Raw genomic sequence first — 26,298 nt, 5'->3', positions numbered from 1 at the left:
GTGTGCCTCTCTGGCCTCGTAAATGAGACCATGAGTGTTCAAGGGTGCAGCGTTAGGGCACTGCTGCTTACATCTTTTCTGTAGACTTCTTGGAGCTTATTTACAAGTCCCTTGCGCTGCCGGTGGGTCACTTTTTCCCATATATGAAGTGACGCACCAGCGGCACAAGGGGATTGTAAATAAACCTGTATATATTTTGGATGGTATTGCTTCTCAAGAGATTTCTAGTGGCATTTAAGTTGCCTTTTTTCATCATCTAAGTGACCTTCGCTGGCTTGCTGTGGAAAAAATACTCCGTCTTCAGAATTATTTGCTTTGACTACAGTGCCTTTCATTGCATTTGTCCTGCATATCTCGGTTTAAATATTTTTATTTGTTTTTCCGAAGCAACTAAATATCCAAGTAGAGATTTCCATACTTCTCTGCAGAAGGCAATGAAACCGGAGTAGGACCCAAGAATATATATAGTGTCACCTTTCTCTTAGTCACATCACTAACATTGATAGGAGAGGACGAGTTTTGCCTGATGTAGTTTAAAAGGAAACCAGTGCCAATAGTGTAGGATCCTAAAATAATTACATTCTGAACGTGTTTTGCAAAGTCACTTGCCATGTGTCAGAAAGATGTTTGTCCTTGCTTTACTGGGACAAGTGATTTTGTAGATATTTTTTGTTGGTGCAGAAGAAAGTTCACCAATTACGGATATATATAATATATATATATATATACATATATATATACACACATATCTACAGGGACGTTATAGTTAGGTTCTGAATTTACTCGTACAAAACCATAGAAATTTAGCAGTTATAGTTAGAGTTCTTTTAAACAACTATAACTCGTGCCCTAAGGTAACTATAACTTGCGCCCTTGCCATGCATAGTTTTCTTATCAATAATTTTACTGCAAATATTGAGGTGATAATATCAAAGCTGCCAACCAAGATCTCATCAGTGATGTAATATGTGGAGTAATTAGCGGAGCATGACGAAGGCATGAGTTATAGTTAACTTAGGGTGCGGGTTATAGTTACTTAAAAGAACTCTAACTATAACTGCTGAACTTCTATGGTTTTGTACAAGTAAGTTAAGAGCCTAACTATAACGTGCCTGTAACCTTTGGGTTTTTTAGTGAGTTTCAATGTTTTTTTAATGTAAATCAATTTTAATTACAATACGTTATTCCAACCTCCCCCACCAAGTGCAGGTTTGCCACAGGGTCTGTCTCTGTGAGTGGGTGCATGAGTGTTTGACTGGGTCTGAAAGTGGGTGTGTGAGTCTGAGTTGGTGTGAGGGGGTGCATGGGTGTCTGAGTGGGTGTGTGAGTCGAGGTATGAGTCTCTGAGTGCATGTGTGAGTGAATGAATTAGTGTATGAATGAGTTTGTGGTTTTTCTTTCAAATCTTTCCATATTCACAAATGTATTCAAATATCATACATGGTGACGCAAAATTATTTTTTTGCACCTAAAACGCACCTATATCACACCCTTTGGGTAAGGGTACCTTCACCCTGAGACCTTATGCCACTTTCAATTTGTATTTTCAACCCCAGGGACCGAATCCTGTGAAATAAAATGGCGGGTGCAACTGTGTAGCCAGGTTGCCATCAGCCAATTACAATGCTTCTTTTGACACGCGCATTCGTGAAAAATTCACGAATTATTCACGAAATATTCGCAGCCAGAGATATACAAATTTATTTTCCCCTTAATAACTCAAAAACTAGATTCACACCAAATAAGTGAAAGCGTAATCTGTGTACCAACAGCTAGCTTTCTGCAACATTTGGTGTAATGCTGTCCAGTGGTTCGGCATGTAGTCATGACTAAAGAATCCTATAGGAATTAACATGGGAAATGCAATGTTTTTTGAGCCCCTTTTTCTCGGCTTCCGAAACTTTCTGTGCGCGACAAGAATCACCACAACCATTTTTTGGGGTAAATTTCATGAAGATTCGTCAAAAGTTGCAACAGATATAGGCAAGTAAAAAAACACTTTTTCTATGGAAACATGACTCTAACTATAACTACCTAGTGGCGACTGCCACTAGATAATATGTATATGTGTGTGTGTGTGTATATATATGTATATGTATGTGTATATATATATATTTATATATGTGTGTGTGTGTGTATATATATATATATATATGTGTATATATTGCGAAATTGGGGCACTTAAGTGAAAGAAGCTGTTGTGTTTCAGTGTTTTTAGTTTCACCTTCCAGAGATGTATTCACTCGTCTTTAGACCTACTGAGTTCTTTGTAAAGAACCTGTAGGCCCAGTGGCCTTATTTTGAAGGAAGTGTTCTACAATGATGAAGTCCAGGGTCTCCAAGTCATCCTGGAAATGGTAGGCATGTTACAACAGTCTATGAACCATATAATAGCACTCAATGTAGGGAGACATATCACTCCTGATATAGTATCTGCATGCAGCTTGGACTTGACTCATCTGGGCATTTCATCAGCCCCAGATGTAGGCCTTCAGTTGCTTGTCAATGGACCGCAGGGTTGTGTGCAGGATAAGAAGTGGTATTAGTCCAAATATGTAATTAAAGCATGGGGTTACTGTCATTTTGGTAGTTGTAGTTTGAACCTGTCCGCAAAGGGAGAGCTTTAAGGAAATTCCGATTGCATCTGGTGAATTAATGCTGTGATGCTGCCATGGATCATGCTTTGCAGTTCTGAACTAACCAGGATCCCCAGATCCTTCAGCTTATTCGATATCCATTGAAAGGGGGATCCAGACCAATCGTAGCAGTGTTAGTCGTTGCCATGGCTTCTCTTTTTGACCAATTGATTTTATAGCTGGAGAAGATTTTGAATGTCATAATAGTAGACATATGTGCAGGCATAGATTCATTGGGCTTAGATAACACCAACAAGACATCATCTGCTTCAAGCATGAGCTTCTATTCTCTGGAAGAGAATGCTTTCCATATATCGTAGCAGTCAAGAATAGAAGTGGTGAGAGGAGGCAACCATGCCTTGTTCCCTTTCTCATATGTATCTTTTCTGGCAGGAATCCATTGTAGTTGACCTGTACCGATGGCTCTGCTTATAAAAGTTGTACCTATTTGATGAATTTGATGCCAAAGCCCATTCAAGCAATGACCCATAGTAATTAGCCTTATTCTACTCAATCAAAGACTTTTCCTGCATCAAGGGATCTAGCCACTTTTTCATTATTGTCATTCCAAACCTGCCGCAACAGGTGAAACAGGGTTCGAAGATGATTTAAAAAAGGGCCATTTGACTCTTACAGATTAAGAGACGTCCTGCTTATTTCAGTCATAGGCTCAAACTTTACCATCTTAATGGTGCCCTTCTCTTAGCCAATTACCATATGCCAGTTATCCTTAGGATCATCACTCCAAGTATGGTGAACCCTCTTTTTCTTATTTGGCTACCAAAAGTTTGTAACCTCCTTGCTACTTCCATCCACCTTTTGCCCAACTACAGCCAATTAAAAAAAAAATCTCGAAATCCGTTTAAAAAAAAGAAAAAAGGCCCCTTCTTCCTTTTCAAGGCTGGATGTCTTTTTAATACCAAGAAACCCTCTTCAGGGATATGTGTTCACAGTTTACAAAATATTAAAGAAATCAATTTGCTTATTGAGCTAGCTTTGCTTGTGCTGCAGTATTATGCAGTATAGACAGAGTCTTTACTTGTGAGCGGTTCTCCAACCTCCAACTCACATTCATTAATTTCATGGAACTAAAATCTAAATGGGACGGAAGCTCTATGGCTTAACTTGGTGCCAACTTGTGGAATTCTCTGCCTCTTGGTCTTCGACAAACCAGGCACTAACTTTCCTTCCGAATCATACTCAAAACTTGGCTGTTTTAGACTTTTCCTCAGTTTGTGTCTTGAAGGTCTTTGTATAGCGCTGGGAGGCCTCTGGGTAGCCATACGCTCTAAAAGTTCCTAGAACATAACATAACATAACTCCCACTCCTCAGTCTCTTACCTGGACTGGAAAGATCTTGAAGTGCTCAAGTAAGAAGGGATCGAAGCCACCCACCACTTAAAGTTTCTCCCTATTTTCTATAAAGTCGTAATGTTCCTACTGTAATGACATTTGTACTCAGGGTTGTGTTCTTTGCCATCACTGCTTCCTGAGGCTCAGGTTGTTAGAGAAGTGGAGAAGCATGGGGCTTTTGAAGATGTGGGTAATGCACCACTTTTGCAAAGGTCCGCAGAATTATTTTTGACACGCATATTTGGACTAATGGAACTAATAGGTAAAGTGGATGGAATGGCTGGCCTCATTGCTATAGCATACATCCAACTCAGTCTAGATTTAGATATTTTGAATTTTCAACTTTTCTTGGGTTGCCTATAGAAACATTGACTCATCTCCTACCAATTATTTATAGTGTTAAAGTTTAGCTAGACAGTTGAAAAACAGTTCGCATTTTAAATTGGCCACTATATGCATTGAGATCATGTAAGTTATTTTGATTTCCTTTTTTTAGTTGAGAGTATGTTTTGACAAAAAATAAGATACCAAAGTTTTGTGAATGAGTGTGCTTGCTATGTCTCCTCAACATGAAGCAGGACACCACTGGACCACATGTGTCTCTTTTCAGTGATACCACACTGAGGCTTAGTGGTTTGAGTTTACTGAAGAAGAGCCAAGTTGATGAAGAAATACATCTTGAGAGCAGACATGGCCAACGTACTTGAGTTAGTGGTGCCCTGTTTTTCTTTTTATAAAATATAGCTTCAATTAAAGGGGTGCCCAGCATATGCCCAAACTGGCAGGATCCATGCGACATTTTCCAAAATATCTATGGAAGATGCATTAGATTAAATCCCTCTAAATGAAAGTAATTTAAAACTTCAGTGCCTATCCTGAAGGTCTTGCATGGTTGGTCCTCGTTGTGCGTCTCAAAGAACACTGATTTACACTCGGGTGTATAGACACTCCTGAAAGACTGAAGATTGAGTGGTTTAATAATACCTTATTTGAATACTGCCTTGATGTTGCACCTTTTAGTTGCCAAGAACTTACATCTTTAAACATGCTGTGTCTTGAATCAGAAAATCAACCATTTTCCAGGGATGAATGAGATCTGCAGAAAGGATTTGCTTGCCCGAAACATGAACCGCCTCCTGAAACTCTTTCCCAAGGAATTCAACATTTTCCCACGCACATGGTGTCTTCCTGCAGAGTGAGTCACTTACGTTCTCAAATCCTTTTTTTCCACCCATGTTGGTTTCAGTGTTTCTGCTATATGTTCCTTCTTTCAGAATACCTGTTTCTGTGCTGCGGGGTTGATCAAATCACTTAAACTTTGCATGTGAAGATTTTTTTCAGTCATGGTGTGCATTTTTTTATTGGGAGGGCTAGGTGAAGTCCTGCCCCCTCCTACTCTATTCAAATTGACTACTGGTAAGAAAGTGCCATATTAACCTGTCTTCTAGTACTGCTTAATTTATGCCTCAACTCTTTTGCTCTCTGAGGACTAACAACTACATAGTCTACTGACAGGATGTCAGCTTTTTCTATCAGTGCTGCTGTTTTGTTTATGTCAGGCGGTATTTCCTGCCAGTCCAAAGAATATAAGAAGACCTGACGAATGTAACAATTTCATCCACTCGATAGATGGAGAAAAGAGAAAATTTATATTCTCCCCTCTCTGAGGGAAAACAAGATCTATCACTAGATGGTCTCAGAGGCTACCAGCTACGTGGTAGGAAAGGGGCCATCACACCAGCGTTCACAAACCTTCCAGACACCTCCCCTCATCCGAACTCCTGCTTGCACAGGAGAACCAGATCCCATGGTCAAAACTTCTCCTGCATCACTCCTATAGCATGGAATGACCTGCCACAACATAAGTGCCTCCTCCTCACTTTTTGAATTCCACGAGAAACTAAAAACCTGGCTATCAAGTAGTCCCACTAGGCCTTAGGTGTGGCTAGACTCACACCTGCTGAGCTCCAGGATACCTTCTACAAATCTGCATAATATAACAAATTAAGCTATCTACTAATGCTTGACAGCTTTATTTATGCCTTTTTTCTTATGCTATCGCAGGACTAAGGACTACATATTTTACTGACAGGGTGTCACCACCTATTTATGTGCCATTGTCTAGTGTATGTTTGCTGCACCTTTCATCTCTATTCCTAATGGGTGTAAAAAAGTAAAACAAAATTCCCTCCATCATAAATAATTCAGTGGAAAAACAGCTCTAAAAAAAGCATTTGGTATGGTGGCATTTTTACAAGCTTGCTTTTTTTTATTTGGGGACTTTTTATTTGATATGATCATGTTGTTTTTTGTTTCCGAATCCTATCAATGGTCCTCTGATCAAGAATTCTATCAATGTCAAAGGTAGGTCAGGTACCACAGAAGGGCTGCAACTTCATGGCAGGGTGCCGGGCATAGAGCTAAGTGGGATTCAGAACCAGATTCATTATGCAACTTACTGATTTAAGAATCCTAGTTGAAGTCTGCAAATAATAACTTTCAGCTGCTTTGCTTCTTAAGTTTATAGTCCTGTGTAGATTTTCTCCTTAACAAATGAAGAAATGAGGAGGCACTTTGATGGATTTCAGATTTTCATCCTCCGGCCAGAGGTAGACAAACTTCACTCTCTTCTTTGTAGCATCCCTATTTAGTTTTCCAAATTAAAAAAAGTGATACTCAGAATAGCCCCTTTTTTATAGCTAAAGTTTTGATAGAATTAAATTTTAATCAGAAACCAACGCTTCACAGAGCATGTTTCCAAGGCCCACAAATACTGTATGAAGGCAATTACTAAATTTCAGATGTCATATCACCTGTTTCTCAAAAACAAGACAAACATCCTGTACAGTAATTGTTTGTTAGTGTAGCACCAGTATCTCAAATGCGTTGTACTCTAAACTCAGACATTGATCAATTAGAAGGCCTGACAGTGCTCTATTTTAGCCAGTGGTTTCTGGTACTCGGCACTTAATTGTCAACACAGGCACTTTATGACAGTGTGTCAATTTTTGTCTGTTTTAGAGATCAGCACAACAACAGCTGTTTCTCCAGTATTGGATCTTTCCTAGATTCACATGCTTGAATCATCCCCATAGTCGAAGTGGGAGTCCCACAGTACCTTAAAATAGCAGAATAGAGAAACGTTCCATAGAAAACAATGCCAAAGTGTATTCACTTTACAGCTTATCTGCTTCGTTAGAAAAGACCCAAAGTCCAGCCAATCAGGCGACAGCACTCTCTGAAACCCTCAGCACAGAAGCTCCAGTCTCTCAGATTTTCTGCTGCACGTCATGTGAAGGAAGTCTCCCTGAGCTATGCTCAGTTTTCCTTACTTCAGCTTCTAAAAAAGCATCAAGATCTCAGATACTTCAAAAAAGGGACTCTTCAGATCCTGCAAGACCTGTTGGAAGAATAGATTACATGTGGATGAGCCACAGAAAAGCTGCCCCTAGTGCCTCCATCCTGACCACATGCCTAAAGACTGTAAAGTATGCAGAACTTTCTCTACCAAGATCCTGAGAGATAGAGAAGCAAGACTTTTTTTGTGGTTACAGAATTCTAAACCATAGGATGACATCTCCTCAGAGGAAAGTGAACCAGCCTTTCATGCTCAAAAAAGGGCGAGGTCCGATGACCCAGGGACCTATGAGGCGGCTAGAAACTCACCATCCCAAGACTCACCGTCATGGACTATCAGGCAGTGAGAAAAAGGAGAAATCCACTAAATTCTCCTCAAAAGCTTCCTTGTCTGGGCCTCCAACTCCATCTGTGAGGCCTTCATCACAGACTTCCACACCGTCGACTAGAGTTTCCCCGTCGATGATGCTCTCAGTGATGATGCCGACGGTAACAACTGTGTCATCGACGAGGCCTTCTGCAGTGGGTACTACGACAACAACTGCCGTCGACACGCCCATACCGTCAGCGAAGATTTCCACATCAATGAAGACCCCATGGTCGATGAAGACAACACCGTCCATGAAGACCACACCGTCGATGGCTCCATCGTCGACGAGACCATTGTCGACAGCTCCATTGTCGACAAGACTATTGTTGATGGTAGTATCGTCGACTACATCATCATTGACTGCAACATCGTAAATGAGACCATCATCACCTTCATTTTCGTTGGCAATTGCATCATCATCATCATCATCAATGCCTCCTCCATTGACAACTTCCATTCCTTCATCAAAACCAATGGTGGCTGCACCATCAGCATATGTGAGGGTCACTGCTCCAACTAAAGTGTTGCCATACCCTCCAAGTACTTTACTTGATCTACAGGACTCCGATGACGAGGGTCCGTTTGGCCCAACTCATAGCTCATCTGAGCTACAAGTTAAATACCAAGACGACGATGGTGATGAGGAGGGAGATGAATTCTATTATGGGGAATATTATATACCTCAGTCTACACATAGATATCCTTCTGACAACGCCTATGAAGAACACCCAAGGGATGAGATGCTCCTTTCATCACAGTTAGTCTGAGATCTGCAGGCTATGTTGCAAGCCTACCGCAAGCGCTTTCCTGAAACATCCGGCCCTACGCCACCACCTCCTCCTCCACCACCAGTTCCAGAAACACCAAGGCTTCTTCCACCACCAGTTACACCAAGAATGACTCCATCATTGACAATAGCAGCATGACCCGCGTCATCTGATAATGATGGAGGAGAGGGTGAATTATAAGACACCCATCCACCTCACGGTGAATGGGATGATTATCTTCTCCTCCACTACCATATCCCTTGATCTCCCCTCCTGAAGACATTGTGGGTTCCACAATTTGATGGAGAGAGCAGCACAAGATTTTACTTGCCCATCACCATAAAGCATTCTGAATGCTTCTTATACGACTTCAAGGAGCAGGCCAGGAAGTCTATTCGGGCCATACCAATAATAGACCACATCTGGGAAGAGGACCTTAAACTTATGAAGCCTCCAGGAACCGTGGCAGCAGTCGTGCCACAAATAGATAAGAAATACAAGGCCCGCAGGATTCCCCTACCTGCCTCACAGGGCACCCTAAAGCTGACTCCATTGTTTCAAAGGCAGCACAGAGACAATCTAAAAATCCTTCTACTCCACTCACCACTCCACTGGACTAGAAGGGCAGGTGCTTAGATAACATCGGTAACCGTTTCTCCAGCATGTCGCCATAATGATTCGAGCGGAAAATTCATTAGCCATCCTAGGCCACCACGACAGACAAATGTGGTCAGACATAGGTTCCCTGCTAGACCTGATTCCGGAGGACAGAACATCAGAAGCCAATAAGCTATTGCAGGAAGGGGAGCGCACCTCCTCAGAAATAATAGATTGTGCAAATGGATGTCGCCTTCTCTGGATTCCATCGTCTGGCAGGCGCTGCTGTCTTGTGCAGATAGGGATGGCTAAAAGCAACAATGTTTAGAACTGAAGTGCAATCCAAAATACTCGACATGTCATATGATGGGGAGACACTTTTTGGAAAGCACTTTGATGATGGCTTATTCACTATCAGAACTGACACAGACACTGCCAAGTCCTTGGACACTCTACAGTGTTGCAGGTTCCCCTTTCGAGGAGCTTGAGGCAGAGGTCTTTCCTCATACAGAGGCAGCTACCACGACTACTATCAGCCCTTTCAATTGCACTTTAAACCTTCATACCAGCAACAGCCAGACCGTGCACCATCATCAGTGGCCTACAACAAGCAGGCAGAAAGAGAAGACAACCCTCTCAATTCAGAGACACAGTCCGCAAAATGATTCCAGTCTGGTGCCAGCTACTACCAAATCCCAGACATTGACCACAAGGATTTCCAAGCATCTTTCACAATGGTGGGAAATAGCAACAGACAAATGGGTATTAAACCTGATAACCCATGCTCATGTACTAGAATTCACTCACAAACCGCCAAACATGCCACCAAAAGGGGCGCCGCCCCTCATCCTCACTTATTACAAAAAGAAGCCCAAGTTCTGGTAGCAAAAGGAGTGATAGAGGTAGTACGATCCAACCATTTTTTCCTAATAAAAAAGAAATCAGGAGAATGTAGACCCATTTTGGACCTCAGAAAGCTCAACAAATACCTCAAAAAGCAATCATTCCACATGGTCACTCTAACTGACATCCAGCGTCTCCTAAACCATGGGGATTGTATGACCACTCTCGACCTACTGGATGCATAATTCCACATTCCCGTACATCCAAAACATCTCAAATTTCTCGGTTTCACCGTAGCTGGCACATATTATAAATTCAAGGTCCTCCCATTCGGCCTCAAATCAGCGCCCAAGATTTTTACAAAGTGCCTCGCCCCTGTAGCAGCAGCCCTCAGAACATGTGGCCACGGAATATTCCCATACCTAGACGATTAGTTGCTAGAAGCACGGGCACCTGTTATAACAGCCAAAGCCACAAGACATTGTATTGCTCTGTTCCACAACTTGGGGCTCACTTTAAACCCACAGAAATCAAATGCTGTCCCTCAACAAGAGATAACCGTTCTAGGATCTATTCTGAATAACAAAAAAGACAAGGCTTTGCTCACTCTAGAAAGGCAACACAGATTAATTCAGTTAGCTCTAATGATGTCCAAAAGTAAGTCCGTTTCAGTATGTCGATTCAGTTCTTTACTAGGAATGATGTCTTCTGCAATCAGCCTCATTCCCTTAGCATTCTTCAAAATGCAACCTTTACAAGAGGAACTTCAAAAACAGTGGTTACAAACAGAAGGCTCTTTTGAAGACCGCATAACAATAGCTCCAAGAATGAGCCAGACCTTGCAATGGTGGACTTGCATCCCTCACTTCTCCAAGGGCTTTTCCTTCCTGCCATTAATACCAATATTTTATCATCAAAACAGATGCCTCCCTAGAAGGTTGGGGAGGTCATCTTCAAGACCTACAAATTCAGGGCAAATGGTCCATCTCAGAAAAGTCCATGTATATAAATCGTTTGGAGCTCAAAGCCACCTTTCTCACTCTTCAGGCCTTTCTACCTCACATACAAGGATCTGCAGTGCTGGTACAAATGGACAACACGACCAGCATGCATTATATAAAGAAACAATGAGGCACAAGGTCACAAGCACTCTCCAAAGAAGCACAGCACATATGGAACTGGCTGACGGTGCACAACATCTCTCTGAAGGCCGAACATGTGTCAGGGGCAAGCAACACATTGGCGGACTCACTCAGCAGATCCACGGATGGTTGCTATGAATAGGAGTTGGATCAAGTAGAGCTCAACCTAATCTTTCGCCTTTCGGGGCAAACCGGAATTAGGCCTCTTTGCTACGAGCAAGAACACCAAATGCTGGTTTTATGCCAGTAGGCACCCACTCCTTGGATCATGGGGGAATGCCCTTTCGATACGAGGGTCAGGGATATTTGCATATGCTTCCCCCCATCCCCATGATACTGAGAGTGATCAGAAAGATGAAACCAGGGAAGTGCCGTTTAATTCTGATAGCTCCAAGGTGGCCCAGGCATCACAGGCTTATGGATCTTCTTCTCCTGTCCGAGACCGAACTGATTTGCCTCCTCAGCAAATAGACTTTGCTGAAGAAGAACTGGGGCCAAGTTCTTCAGCCTGGTCCAGACTGTTTTTGATTATATCCGTGACTCCTGAATTCCATGAATTTAAAGGTGTAGACATTTCCCAAGACTGCAAGGATATCCTTGAAGAGCACGAGCAGATTCAACCAACAAATCGTATAGATTAAAATGGAAGAGATTTTGTTTATTGTGTCAAAAACAAAACTTGCACCCGCTGAAAGCATCACCGGAGCAGATGATACCATATCTCCTCTCCCTTGCTCACTCAGGTTTGATGCATACATCTCTGAGAGTACACCTTTCAGCTATTTCTAGATACAGGCACTCTTCCCAGAATACATCGCTTTGCTCAACAATGATAATCAAACAGTTCATGAAAGGTTAATTCCATGTCTTCCCTCCAATCCGTTCCCCACCTCTGGAATGGCATCTAAACATAGTCCTTGCTCAATTAATAGAACCACCATTTGAGCCAATTCACAAAGTGGGCTTGAAATTCCTTACCTGGAAAATAGCCACATTGTTGGCTTTAATATCCATTGGAAGGGTTAGTGAGATTCAGGCATTCACAACCCGAGAGCCTTTCCTCAAACGTACAGGTGAAGGAGCGATACTTAGAACTAATCCAAAGTTAATTCCAAAGGTACATTCACAATTTCATCTTAACAAACCTGTGTCTTACGGACATTCTTCTCAAATCCAACCACATCGGCAGAGCAATCTTTGCATACTTTAGACATAAGAAGATGTCTCAAATTTTATTCACACCGTACCAAACCCTATCGAAAATCAGAGCAGCTGTTTGTCACATATGCACAGTCTCAAATGGCGCTGCTGTTACAAAAGCAATGATTGCAAGATGGATTTCAGCAACTATACAATTTTGCCATTCTACTGCTGGTAAACCTTTTTCCTCGAAAAACAAAAGCACACTCAACAAGAGTTGTGTCCACTTCAGCTGCAGTGTCGCAGGAGTTCCAGTGAAACAAATTTGTCGTGCTGCACCATTAAAGAGTGTAAACTAACATGCCCGGCCTATTTGAGGGTTTTGAGATTGACTTGATCTAGATGCAGGTTATCGGGAGGGCAAACTTTGGAGAACTGAAGTCGGGGAGGGGAGTGGTGGGGCCCGAGAGAGACACGGAGAGGACTTGGACTCTAGAGGGAAGCATTGTTCGTATGTTTTATTTATTTGTTGGGGGATGCACATTAGCAGGACCCGCAATCTGGAGGTGTATTAGCGCTGCTCGCTGACTCTCTGGGTTACGATATGGGGATGGTGGGAGGCTGCCTTCGGTGTGGCCCGGAGAGTGGGATTTCAATGGGCAGATCTTCCGCCGTCAGTGCTGTGGTCTTTGCTGGAGTGAAATATGTTATCTACTGCCCCGAGTTGTACTGTGTTGTATTCTGTATGTTTATATTTGCAAAATAATAATAAACAGATTTGATCCATAAAGAGTGTACACACGTTCACTCAGCACTATTGTTTCGACTCATCATGTCGCAGTGATGCAGCAGTTGGGCAGGCTGTGTAACAAATCTATTTCAAAAAGGTGAGGCTCTGTTTTCGTTCTTTCTCTCTTGATTATGTAATGGGCGCCAAGCATAATCCATGTATACTTGTATATTATTATTATTATTTTAATCATTATTATCATTGTTATTGTAATTAACCTTATTATTGTTATTATTCATATTGTCATCATTGCTTTTGCTGTTTATCTGTTATCATTCTAACCCACCATCCACAATGTAGGATGAGCTTAAATGCTTGCTATTCTGATTCAAGCATGTGAATCTATGAAAGATCCAATACTGGAGAAGAAAATGAGTTACTTACCTGTAACTACAGTTCTCCAGGATTAGTATCTTTCATAGATTCACATACTACCCACCCTCCTCCACATAGAGGCTTCCCTTATGTCTCCTTTACATTTCTTCCACTTGTGCTGGAAAATCTGAGAGAGCAGAACTTCTGTGCTGAGGGTTCTAGAGGGTGCTGTTGCCTTATTGAGTGGACTTTGAGTATTTTCTAACAAAGCAGATAAGCTGTAAAGTGAATACACTTTTGCATTGTTTTCTATGGAAAGTTTCTTGATACTGCTATTTTAAGGTACCGTGGGACTCATACTTCGACAATGGGATGATTCAAGTATGTCAATCTATGAAATATAACAATACTAGAGAACTGTAGTGACAGGTAAGCAACTGATTTTCCTGTTAATTCAATGCACATGAAAAATTACTAACTCCTGCCGCCCCAACTATTCACATAACTTTGAGGGCCTAAAATAGTCTGAATTGTCACTCTTGTACGAGTGTGATGGTTAGTTGTTTTGCTGAGACTGTCATTGGCAGTGAGGGCAGAGGCAATGGGTGGTGCAAGTTGCATTGGCCTCTCAACAAGAGCCCTTGTACTTATTATTTTACAAATGAAGCACTGAGAGATCAGGAGTAAAAGCATGCAACAATGGAGGACCCAAATATGAAAAAGGAAAAGTGCCTTTGGCTAATCCGGGTCAGAAACATTTACCACCCTGCACTTCAGAGCACTGTCAACATGCAGAATGGAGGCAGTAAAAAGTTTGTTATTTTCTTTGTTCTTTATGGTTGTGAAGCTGGTTCAATCTTTAGAACTAAACACTATTATCAAAGTGATGCACATTCATTGCAACGTATGTATGAGGTACATCTCATATTCATATATTGGAAGATAGTAATTATTGTCACCATAAAAGTAGCCAGGAGTGGAAGCACACTTCAAGTTCTTTTGGGAAAAGAACACAATTCCCAGTTTCTTTAAGAATCCTAATCATTTCCATGAGTACGTTTCTGATTTCCATATTAATCAAACACGTTGGTCATCAGCCATTTGTTATCAAAATTATTCTTTAACAAGAGGAAGAGCTCTTCTTAGCTGTGGTGCAAAGTGACCAATACATTTGCAGAACTAAAACATTGAATGTGGCTGTTGTTGGCAGTTATAAAGGACTTGGGCTATCTAATCAAGGTATATCTTTGTGGATAATCTCAATAATTACACTCTTCCGTGCAAAAGTTAACTGGTGTGTTCATTTGAGGCTTAACAGCTGCTGAAGTTCTGCTTGCAAGTGTGCCTCTGCAGCACATTTGCACCGTAGTAATGTAATGCAACATGCAGTTTAAAAGCATTTTTCCTTGATATCAAATCCAGATGAGAAGCAAGAGTCTAGAAGAGGCTACTTCAATAAGTTGGCTGCTTATTCACTGCCTCCTAATCTTATAAAAGCAAGTGGATTCATGAAACATGGATGTATCCATAACAATGTCCTCAGTTTTGGTGTCTTTCATAGACTGAAGTGTAACCTCCCTTTCTCAACAGATGTACAAAGGTAATAATAGCACAATAGTGCTTTACTATCTAATGATGGCCCTAGAACCAAGCACAAATCCAGCATCCTATCAGCCGTAGTAGCAGCTGTGTCAGAAGTTTCTGTTGTGAAACATGAAAGCAGCATTTGCACACACTATTTTATATAACCACTCCCATAAGAAGGAATGTAAACCACACAGTACTCTTTCATAATCTTTCAAAGATGAGCTGTACCTTGCTTTATAACTGTGGTGTCATTGCTTTCTGGCTTCTTTTTTCTGCAGCTATGGAGATCTCCAAGCCTACTGTCGCATGAAGAAAAACAAGACCTATATCTGTAAACCCGATAGTGGTTGCCAAGGTAAAGGCATCTTCATCTGCCGCAATCCAAAGGAGCTTAAACATGGGGATCACTTGATATGCCAGCAGTATATTGTCAAGGTAATAGCCATGGAAGTGTTATTATCTTGTTAGCACTAAAAACACTTTCCTGCAGTAGACTAGAGGACTGATTTAAATTAACAAGATATACAATGTATTATAGACTGTGTAAATGTTCTCACTTGTGACCGGTAGGCTACGTAGACTGGGGCCACTGAGGGCCCAGAGCAATTTGCAATAGACTATTCACTTTTCAATTTATGACTTTCATTTAGTACATTTGATTTGAATACAAACATGTTAGACTTGACCTCTTTGGTGTGCTTTTTCCCTAAACTTTTTGCCTTCACTCCTTTTTTACTGAATTCGTTTTTGTTGGCTTTAGGACTCTGTGCACTTTACCACTGTTCTCCTTTAAAGATAGTGCAATTGTCTTACACCTAATTGGCAAATTTCATTTACTTGTAAGTGTCTAGTTAAGTGGTGCTCCTTCTAACCAGGGCCTGTAAATCAAATGCTACTAGTGGGCCCGCAGGACTCATTGTGCCACACACTAAAGTAGCCTTCTCACACCTGCCACTGCAATCTGCAGTTTTAACTGCCAATTAGACCAGGAAAAATAAAGCTTTCGGCAGGCCTAAACCTTCCTTATTAATACATATATCATCCCTAAGATAGACCTAAGGGCCAACATGGCAGGGTGCATTGTTTTTAGAAAGTGTGTTTACAGTTTACATGTCCTGTCCTGATAATGAAAAACATCTAAACTTGTTTTCCACTTCTGTAATGCATATCTCTCCCATTGCATGCCCCTGAGTTACCTTATTATATTTAATAAGTGCTAACTTTTGATTGGGAGCAGTTACAGATGTGAACTGTGGGCTCAAATTAATCGTTATCTAAAATCCTTTTTTAATGGTAAAGTCAGATTTTAAGTAACAATTCTGAAAGTGCCACTTTTAGGTTTAAGATCTCTTTTATTGGCTTTTAAAGGAGGTAAGAACAGTACAACTTCTCCCACCTACAACCACTGGCCGGTGGGGAGCAAGTTGAAACAAGGGAGGGGGAGGTAGAAGAAAGGGAAAGGGGAGGCACATTATTTGCAATATGTCAGTTACATCATTCAATGAGTATACTTAAAGGTGTACGTTGCATGCAGGGAGCCCCCGTTATGGCATATCAACCAGTGTATCTAAGGGGAAGTCCTGGGAGGACTTGTCAGTTGGAAGATGCGTAGGTATGATGGCCATGTCAGTTCCCTGAATTTATCTGACAGATATTGGATACAGGGGCCCCAGGTTTTATCGAAGAGGGGCAGTGAAAGGGTCGCTGCTGCTGTCAGTCTTTCCATGCCCATGAGAGCCCATAATTTGTGCAGCCAGTCAGTGTGAGTAGGAGTGACCTCCGAACCACACCGCGAAAGTAGTAGGTGTTTAGTGGCCCCCAGAGCCAGAGTGATAGCCCGACCCTTAGGCGTGCGAAGTGGGTATGTTTGGGGGTTGGGTAGGCCCAATAGCTCATAACTAGCAAATTGTGGTATGTTAGTGTCATGTATTTTGTCTATCGCTTGGAGGATGGTGTGCCAGAAGGGGGTGATTTTCGGGCAGTACCACAGAATGTAAGTGTGCCTTCCTGTCCGAACTGCAGCCAGCATCTGCCATCGACGTGCACCCTCCACTTGGCCATCCGTGGAGGTGTATAATACATGTAATGGGCTATTTTCAAAAACAGTTAATTGGTATTTGTTGCGGACGGTGTGACTCATGCCCAGTGAAGAACATCTCGCCACTTCCTGTCAGTGAATGTGCGTTTGCATTCTGTCTCCTATCTGTGCCTCACTGGTGTTGTGGAGAGTACAGATGGCGTGAGCAGAAAGGCATAGATGTCCGACAGGAGTCGCTTACCTGTCTCTCTGGTTAGCAACTATTGTTCAAATCGTGTAAGGGGTCGGCTCCCATGCGGGCATATCGCGGGGGAGGTTACCCAGTGACGGACCGCCATGCATTGACAGTGTGTGGATGCCGGGAGACCGTACCCTGCTTGGAGACTGTTGAAGTCCATGACTCTGTCCTCATCACAGAGGTCCGTGTCTGTGGGGAGATCAGTGTGGACAGCCCCTTCTTAACCTGGTCCTTGTCCCATGCTCCCAGTTAGCTTGCAGGATAGGGGAGACATACACTCCTGGTGGTCATTGTTTCTTTGGCATCCATGGTACCTTCCAGATGTGTTGCAGCCACGGCCTGGTTGATAAAGCACCAGTATTTCTCCGTGAGGGGTCAGGCCCATTCAAGCATATAACGCAGCTGTGCAGTGTAGTAATAGCTCAGCAAGTGTGGGACTCCCAACCCTCCCTTGGTCTGTGGCAGGTATGCCTGGGCCTTCGACATTCTGGCCCTCTTGCCGCTCCAGATGTACTCCCAGATAAACGTTTGTACTTTGTCTAATATGTTTGGGGGCGGTTGTAGAGGCAAGGTCTGCATAAGGTAGAGTATTTTGGGCAAGAGTGTCATCTTAACTGCGGCTAGGTGGCCTAGCCAGGAGAGACCATGTGTCTTCCATCATGTCATGTCTGAGCGTGAGGTGTTTAGAAAACTTTGTAGTTATGTTCTCCTGTTGCCTCTAGTGTGGGAAGTATCCACAGGCCCAAGTAGATAATCTCTTGTGTGGCCCACAAAAAGGGGAGGTTAGCCTCTAAGGAGGCCCTTTCAGCATCAGCTCCGCCATGGCCATTGTAGGGAGTTCTGAGGCTGGGACAGGTGGAGAAGCACATTGTGTGCGTAAAGAGCCAGTTTATGCGATCTGCAAGCCAGATATGTCTGGATGCTGACGTATATGCTCAGCAAAGGGCTCCATATATAAGGCAAATAATAAGGGCGAGAGGGGGCATCCTTGTCTGGTGCCCCTTGAGATAGGAAATTGCCGGGACAGTTCCCCATTCACGATGACCATGGCTCTAGGTTTAGCATAATTGCAGCGGATCCACTTGCGGAACCTGGGGCCTAGTCCGAGATCGCATGGAGGTATTGCCAGTGCACTCGGTCAAAGGCTTTCTCCTCATCAATGGAGAGGAGAAGGGATGGAGTTTTGAGAGCAGTGGGCCTTGTCCAGGAGATGACATAGGGGGTCATTCCAACCCTGGCGGTCGGTCTTAAACATGCGGCTAAACCGCCAACAGGCTGGCGGTAAAAAAAATGGAATTCCGACCCTGGCGGAGCCCGCCAACAGAGACCGCCACATCAACACACCGCCCGCCATGGCGGGACAAACAAACAGCGCGGCGGTCACCGCCAACAGACAGGCGGAAGTCAATGTACCGCCCACCCTATCACAACACACCAATCCGCCACCTTTTCCGGGGCGGTAGCCCCGCCGATAAAAACACAGCGGAAACAGCCATTTCAAACGGAAAACGCTCACCTCCATACACCCCACGAGGAATCTGGACAGCATGGAACCCGAACTCCAAATCCTCCCAGCGATTGTCTTCCTGCTCCTCTACCAGGAGCACGAACGCCGGCGCAGAAGACAACAGTGAGTACTGCACCTACGACACAGGGGAGGGGGGAGGAGAAAATATTACGGGAACACAAATACGCGACACACCCACCCCCACCCTCACCCACTACAACACACATATCAATGCATAGAAATACTTCACAGTTTTCCCCCCGCAAACCCCCCGGAAGAATGCAAAGACAAAAGGAAATGATTCTAAACATTGGCATGTATTGTAATAGTGGCTGAATAATATATATATATATATCTACACATCAAAAACACTTGTATACATATATGTAAAAGTCTGAGCATTGTAGCAGGCATTGTCCGTGGACCACTGGGCCCAAATGACATGGGCAAAGCCCACACAGGATACCTGACTCCAACGGAGAGAACACTGCAGGGGCATCAGATAGGAAAACTACAGGCACCTCAGGGGGAAGGGAAGGGGGGGCACCTCAGCCAGATGAGTGCACAACGCCAGATCCATGAGGGGCCTCCATGGCCACTGTTCAATCCTGGGGAGTGCAAAGCCACAGTCTCTCAAGTCTCTGCAGTGGGTGGGTTGCCCACTGGACCATCCTGAGGAGTGCAAAGCCACAGTCTCTCCAGTCTCTGCAGTGGGTGGGTTGCCCACTGGACCATCCTGAGGAGTGCAAAGCCACAGTCTCTCAAGTCTCTGCAGTGGGTGGATTGCCCACTGGACCATCCTGGGGAGTGCAAAGCCACAGTCTCTCAAGTCTCTGCAGTGGGTGGGTTGCCCACTGTTCAATCCTGGGGAGTGCAAAGCCACAGTCTCTCAAGTCTCACAAGTGGGTGGGTTGCCCACTGGACCTTCCTGGGGAGTGCAAAGCCACAGTCTCTCAAGTGGATGACAGTCTCCACTGGTCCTGGAGGGGGACTGGTGCCCAGAGTGCTTCGTGCAGCCCTGCCCGACACAGATGCGGGCCTGCCCCTGCCGCTAATGGGCCAGCGGTGCTTGAGACGGCGGTGCCCAGTTCAGCGGTGCTTGAGATGAAGGGCCCAGTTCAGCGGTGCTTGAGATGAAGGGCCCAGTTCAGCGGTGCTTGAGACGGCGGTGCCCAGTTCAGCGGTGCTTGAGACGGCGGTGCCCAGTTCAGCGGTGCCTGAGACGGCGGTGCCCAGTTCAGCGGTGCTTGAGACGGCGGTGCCCAGTTCAGCGGTGCCTGAGACGGCAGTGCCCAGTTCAGCGGTGCTTGAGATGAAGGGCCCAGTTCAGCGGTGCTTGAGACGGCGGTGCCCAGTTCATCGGTGCTTGAGACGGCGGTGCCCAGTTCAGCGGTGCTTGAGACGGCGGTGCCCAGTTCAGCGGTGCTTGAGTGAAAGGGCCCAGTTCAACGGATCCGGCCATGGCGTGCAGGTCATTTGCCACCTGTCCTGTTGCTGGCGGGGTGTTCCTGCCCATCTGTCGGGTGGCTGGCGGGGCCTTCCTGGTCTGCAGTACCGGGCCTGTTGGTGTCCTCCACCCCACCTGGGATGGGGCTGGCGGGACCCTCCTGGCCAGCTGGGCTGATGGCGGTCTCCTCGGGCGTGCTGCCCTTCCCAGCCTTCCCTGTTCGCCTGTGGCCCTTCCCCACCTTGGGCGGTGTGCCACCTGTCTCCACACTTCGTGCCGGAGCCATGGTAGGGATTTTAGTGCCTGGGGTTTTCACCCTCTCGTGCCGGCCGCTGACTATCTTTGGGTGTTTTTCTGGGGGTGGGCTGCCCGTGCCTTGGCTCCGTACTGAACTGGCTGCCCTTGAGGGTGGGGGACTCCACAGTCCATGGCAGACTGTCATCACAGGGCCCGGTTTTGTGGTGGCTGAGGTGCTGACTGGATGTGGACGGGGTGGGGGAGTTGTAGGAAAGAGGTTAACTTTGGACAGGAAAAGCTTTTTAGAAGCAGTGGGACTGGTAGGTGTAGTGGGTATAGGAGTGGAGGAAGAGGTTGTGGTTGTAGGAGTCTTAAGTCTGGTGTCTTTGGGTGCAGGTGCTTGGGCTGGAGGCTGTCGTGAGGTGGATGGCTGGTGGGTGGCTACCTGCGTTTGTGTATCTTGGAAGAGGGGGAGACAGACAAACTGGGAGAGGACACAGGGGACATGTAAATGGTAGTGGGGGTGGTGACTGCACGTGTGCGGGGGGTTCTGGTATGTGTGCTGGTGATGGACGTAGTGGCTGAAGATGTTGTGCATGCAAGTGTGAGTGGAGACGTGACAGGGAGGGAGGAGGGAGACGAGGAGGAGGGGGACACAGTGGAGGCAGTGGGTGTTGGTATGTCTGTATGTGGATGTTGCTTGTGTGAATGCTTGTGTGATGTGTGGTGCTTATGTCTGGATGAGCTTCCCTTGGGTGTTGAGGTGTGTGCAGGCTGGTCGGATGGTGTGTCTGGGATAGGCAGAGGTACAGGTGATAGGGTATGGGTGGAAGAAGTTGGAGGGGGGAGGCTAGAGACAGGGACAATTGCTGCCATCAGTGCTGAGGTCAGAGTGTTGAACGATCGCTGAAGGGCAGCCTGACCAGAATGAATGCCCTCCAGGTATGCATTACTCTGGTGCACCTCTCTTTCGACACCCTAGATGGCATTCAAAATGGTAGACTGCCCAACAGTGAGCGTCCTCAGGAGGTCAATGATCTCCTCACTGAGGGCAGCAGGGTCGACTGGGGCAGGGCCTGAGGTGCCTGGGTCGAAGGAGATGCCCACCTTTCTGGGTGAGTGGGCACGGGCCAAACGCTGAGGGGCTGCTGGGAGGGCGGTGCTGGTGCGCTGGGTGGCGGCTGTACCTGTTGTTGCGGGGGCACGGATGTTGCCGCCACCACAAGGGAGCTCCCTTCAGAGGACGAGTCCGTGTCACTAATGTCTGCACGAGTCCCCGCTGTGGAGCTCCCCTCACCCTCCGTCCCACTGGTGTATTCGGAATCCATTGCATGGCCCTCCAGGGCCATGTGGGATGCAGCTCCCTCGTGCTCCGATGCCACTTCTCCTCCGCCTGATGATGCTAATGCACACATGAACAGGAAGACCACAAAAAAGGGGGGGGGAGAAAATAAAGACATGTTGAGTGCATGCATTGGTGACACCGTTGGCGGAGAAGACAGACACAGAAGCCCCCTGCACTACGCCGCGCACTTGGGGTCCACTACTCAATCTGTGGGACATGGCCTACAAGCATATGGACGACAACTGCACACATAGATGACACAGGGCCATGGATAACTGTACTTGGCACCCTACAGAGGTGGGGGGCGGGGGCACAGGGCCATGCCTTACGGAGGGGCCTAGCCTACAGAAATCGCCCTGGCCTAGGGATACCCACAGCCCTCCTCCCCCACCCAGACCCCTCCACTGCGCGCAAAGTCAGCAGAATCAGAGTATACTCACCCCCTTGTGTCTGCTGTGATGTCCTCACGCGCCCATCCAAATCGGGGTAGGCCACCGCCAGGATCCGGGACATCAGGGGGGTCAAAGTCCGACTGGCACCCCTCCCACGTTGGGAGGCCATCCCCAGCAGAGCCTCTGCCGTCTTTCTGCTCCAGCGTCGGATGTCCTGCCATCTCTTCCGGCAGTGGGTGCCCCGTCTGTGGTGGACCCCCAGGGCCCGGACGTCCTTGGCGATGGCACGCCAAATGTCTATCTTCTGGTGGGCGCTGACCTATGTGAAATGTACAGGGCGAGAAAAAGAGTCATCACCTTCTGCACCCTCAATGTGAGTGGCCCCCCATCCCTACCCTTGCCATGTGGCACATCCTGTCATCCATCGTTTGATGCATGCCTCATTCGCTCCCCTCCCAACCATCTATCATCCACCCGACTCAACACAGGCATTGGCCACAAAGCATGGTCCCAGTGTACTTACCTGTTGGTCTGGAGGACCGTAGAGTAGCGCATACTGGGGGAGGACCCCATCCACGAGTTTCTCCAATTCCTGAGCAGTGAAGGCAGGGGCCCTTTCCCCAGTCGCATGAGCCATTGTCTCTTCCAGACCGAGGTCACAGCAGCACTTGCAGTGTAGATCCTCTCCTGTCGAAGATCAGGTATCGAGTAATTAAGCAGATAGAAAATGGCGGTCACGGCCGCGGCGGTGCGTACCGCGACCGCCGGCGCACATCGTCATTGGCTCCTGAGACCCATAGGGTTCAATGTTAACCAATGCTGCTTTGCGCCGTGGTCTTCGACCGCCTACCACCACGGTGTGCCACGCCAGCGCATTGACCTCACATCCAATTGTCACACTTCACAGGTCAGGCAGCCGCCATTTCAAGGGCCCACATGGCTTAGTTTTAACTGCGTCACACATACCTAGGCCTTGCCTCAACACTCATACAAACCATTCAATGCATTGGGAATCGTGTTTTGTGCAAACTGTGGTTACATACCTGTGGGCTGATTGACTCTGTGCTCGCTGTTGTCCTTCATAGGCACCGTCCGCTGGGACATGCGAGGAGATGGAGGAATCTTCCCGTGTACAGACCGCTGGTGGACCTGTCGACAATGGAGGAAAGACATGTCATACTGACATACAGGCTTGACCGAGCCACTATTCAGGAACTGTGTGCCCAGCTGGAGCCAGACCTGATGTCACCCATCCGCCAACCCACAGGGTTCCCACCTCTAGTGCAGGTGCTGTCAGTACTCCATTTCTTTGCAAGTGGGTCTTTTCAAACAACAGTGGCCATATCATCAGGGATGTCCCAGCCCACGTTTTCCAAGGTGTTGTCCAGAGTGTTGTCTGCCCTTCTGAAACACATGCGGAGCTATATCGTTTTCCCTGAGGTGGGGGATTTGCCTACAGTGAAAGGTGATTTCTATGCCTTTGGACATATCCTCAACATCATAGGTGCCATTGATGGGACCCATGTGGCTTTAGTACCCCCCACCCCCTCCAGCAGGAGTGAACAAGTGTACAGAAACTGAAAGAGTTATCATTCGATGAATGTACAGATGGTGTGTTTGGCAGACCAGTACATCTCCCATGTTAATGCCAAGTTCCCTGGCTCTGTGTATGACGCCTACATCATGCGGAATAGCAGCATCCCTTACGTGATGGGTCAACTCCAGAGGCACCGTGTGTGGCTAATTGGTGACTCTGGTTACCCCAACCTGTCATGGCTACTGACCCCAGTGAGGAATCCCCGGACAAGGGCAGAGGAATGGTACAATGAGGCCCATGGGAGAACTAGGAGGGTGATTGAAGGCCAGGTTCCGCTGCCTCCATATGACAGGTGGATCCCTATTGTACTCACCAAAGAAGGTGTGCCAGATCATCGTGGCCTGCTGTATGCTTCACAACCTGGCTTTGCGACGCCAGGTGCCTTTTCTGCAGGAGGATGGTCCAGATGGTGGTGTTGTAGCAGCTGTGGAGCCTGTGGAGAGTGAAGAAGAGGAAGCCGAAGAGGACGACATAGACAACAGGAACACAGTAATACAGCAGTATTTTCAATGACACACAGGTAAGATTCTAACCCGTCATATTACATATACTTAACCCCTACTACCTCTCTACTGTCTGACCTTTTCCCCCTGTGTATGGTAACTGAGTTGTGACTTTCCCTTCCAATTTCAGAGATGTGGGCCATACTGCGTGACATCTGCTTTGTTTCCCCATGGACTACAGCTGTGTGACAGTGGTATGTTGGCATCACAATGTAAATATGCATTTTGGGACGGTAATGTCTAATACATTTGTACAAAATCACAGCCAGACTCCTGATTGTTTTGTGCAATAACTGTGTTTATTTTAGTGCTCTATATTGGTGGGTGGTTGCAAATCGGTGAGGGGTGATGGTGGAGGATTGTCCATGGCAGAGTCCAGACTATTAGTATCACAGTTGCAATGTCCAAATGCCTGTGGAATGTGGAGCATGGGCAGTATAAGAATGGACAGGGTGTCAATGTGGGACAGTGGGATGACAATCAGGGAGGTATCCTTTCCTGGCGGGGGTCTTGGCATCTTACTCTGTCTTCTTCCTGGATCTCAGTGCCCGCTTGCGGGGTGGTTCTCCTTCTGCAGGGGGTGGGGTGCTGGTGTCCTGTTGGTCCTGTGGCGGGGCCTCCTGTCCACTAGCGCCGGCAGAGGTGGTAGGCAGTTCTTGGTCCATGCTAGTGTCAGGGGCCCTTTGTCCTGCCACAGTGTCCCGCAATGTGGTGACTACCTGATTCAGAGCCCCTACAATGGTGGCCAGGGCGGAACTGATGTTTTGTAGTTCCTCCCTGAACCCCAAATACTGTTCCTCCTGCAGAAGCTGGATCTCCTGAAACCTGGCCAGGACCGTCGCCATCGTCTCCTTGGAGTGGTGGTATGCTCCCATGATGGAGGTGAGGGCCTCGTGGAGAGTGGGTTCCCTGGGCCTGTCCCCCCCCGTCGCACAGCAGCCCTCCCAGTTCCCCTGTTTCGCTGGGCCTCTGTCCCCTGGACCGTGTGCCCACTACCACTGCCCCCAGGTCCCTGTTGTTGTTGGGGTGTGGGGTTAACCTGGGTGCCCTGTAGTGGTGGACACACCGCTGATTGACGTGTCCTGGGGACTGAGGGATGGGCCCGCTGGGTGGGTGCTGTGCTGGTGTTCCCAGAGGGGGGAAGGTCTGCTATGGCCTGTGGCTGTCTGAGGGGAACCGACTGTCTCTAGGTCCCCGATGGGCCGGGCTGGTCATCTAGATCCAGGTCGACAGAGGTGCTGTCCTCACTGTGGGCCTCTTCTGGGGGTGGAGTGGACATTTGTGGACCCTCCTGCGCGGTGACGTGGCGTTCGGGTCCTGCAGGGGTATAAAAGTATGATTATTGCATTTGTGTGTGCCATAGCATGTAATGGGTGGGTGCCCTTGTACCCCAGTGCTGGCATTCCCGTGTGGGGGCTTTTGTGACAGTGATTTGGTGGTGGATGGGTATGTGCAGTGGGCATGCTTTGGTGATGGGTGTCCATGCTTTGTGGTCGCATGCAGGGATTGGTGTTGTGATGGGTGGGCTCTGATGGTGAGACATTTGCAAGGAGCACGATGTGATGGGGGTGAGGGTGAGGGTGGGGGTATGAGTTGGCATGCTGTTGGGGTGGGGGTATGAGTTGGCATGCTGGTGGGGTGGGGGGATGAAGTAGTGAAGATGAGACTTACCAGAGTCCATTCCTCCAGATACTCCTGCGAGGCCCTCAGGATGCAGGATCGCCAAGACCTGCTCCTCCCATGTTGTAAATTCTGGGGGAGGAGGTGGGCGTCCGCCGCCAGTCCGCTGCACCGCGATGTTGTGCCTGGATACCATAGAACGCACCTTCCCCGTAGGTCGTTCCACCGCTTCCTGATGTCGTCCCTATTTCTTGGGTGCTGTCCCACAGCGTTGACCCTATCGACTATTCTGCTCCATAGCTCCATCTTCCTGGCAATGGTGGTGTGCTGCACCTGTGTCCCAAAGAGCTGTGGCTCTACCCGTACGATTTCCTCCACCGTGACCCTGAGTTCATCCTCGGAGAACCTGGGGTGTCTTTGCGGTGCCATGGGGTGGTGTGGGTGATGTGTGGGGTGGATTGTGGGGTGATGTGTGTT

At 46.7% G+C, this 26,298-nt stretch overlaps 1 protein-coding gene across 2 annotated transcripts in view; it reads left to right on the top strand.

Annotated features, from left to right (window-relative positions):
• The window catches only part of TTLL13 (tubulin tyrosine ligase like 13), a 309,143-nt gene that overhangs the window by 73,260 nt on the left and 209,585 nt on the right, over window positions 1-26,298 (top strand). For both annotated transcript variants that reach the window (XM_069222660.1, XM_069222659.1), the window contains exons 5-6: window positions 5,054-5,184; window positions 15,176-15,332. In XM_069222660.1, the coding sequence (XP_069078761.1) occupies window positions 5,054-5,184; window positions 15,176-15,332 (288 nt within the window). The remainder of the gene's footprint in view (window positions 1-5,053; window positions 5,185-15,175; window positions 15,333-26,298) is intronic.

Source organism: Pleurodeles waltl, chromosome 3_1 (assembly GCF_031143425.1).
Source record: "Pleurodeles waltl isolate 20211129_DDA chromosome 3_1, aPleWal1.hap1.20221129, whole genome shotgun sequence".
Taxonomy (NCBI): domain Eukaryota; kingdom Metazoa; phylum Chordata; class Amphibia; order Caudata; family Salamandridae; genus Pleurodeles; species Pleurodeles waltl.
The sequence above is the reverse complement of the archived record's forward strand: the minus strand, read 5'-3'. Positions and strand labels throughout refer to the sequence as shown.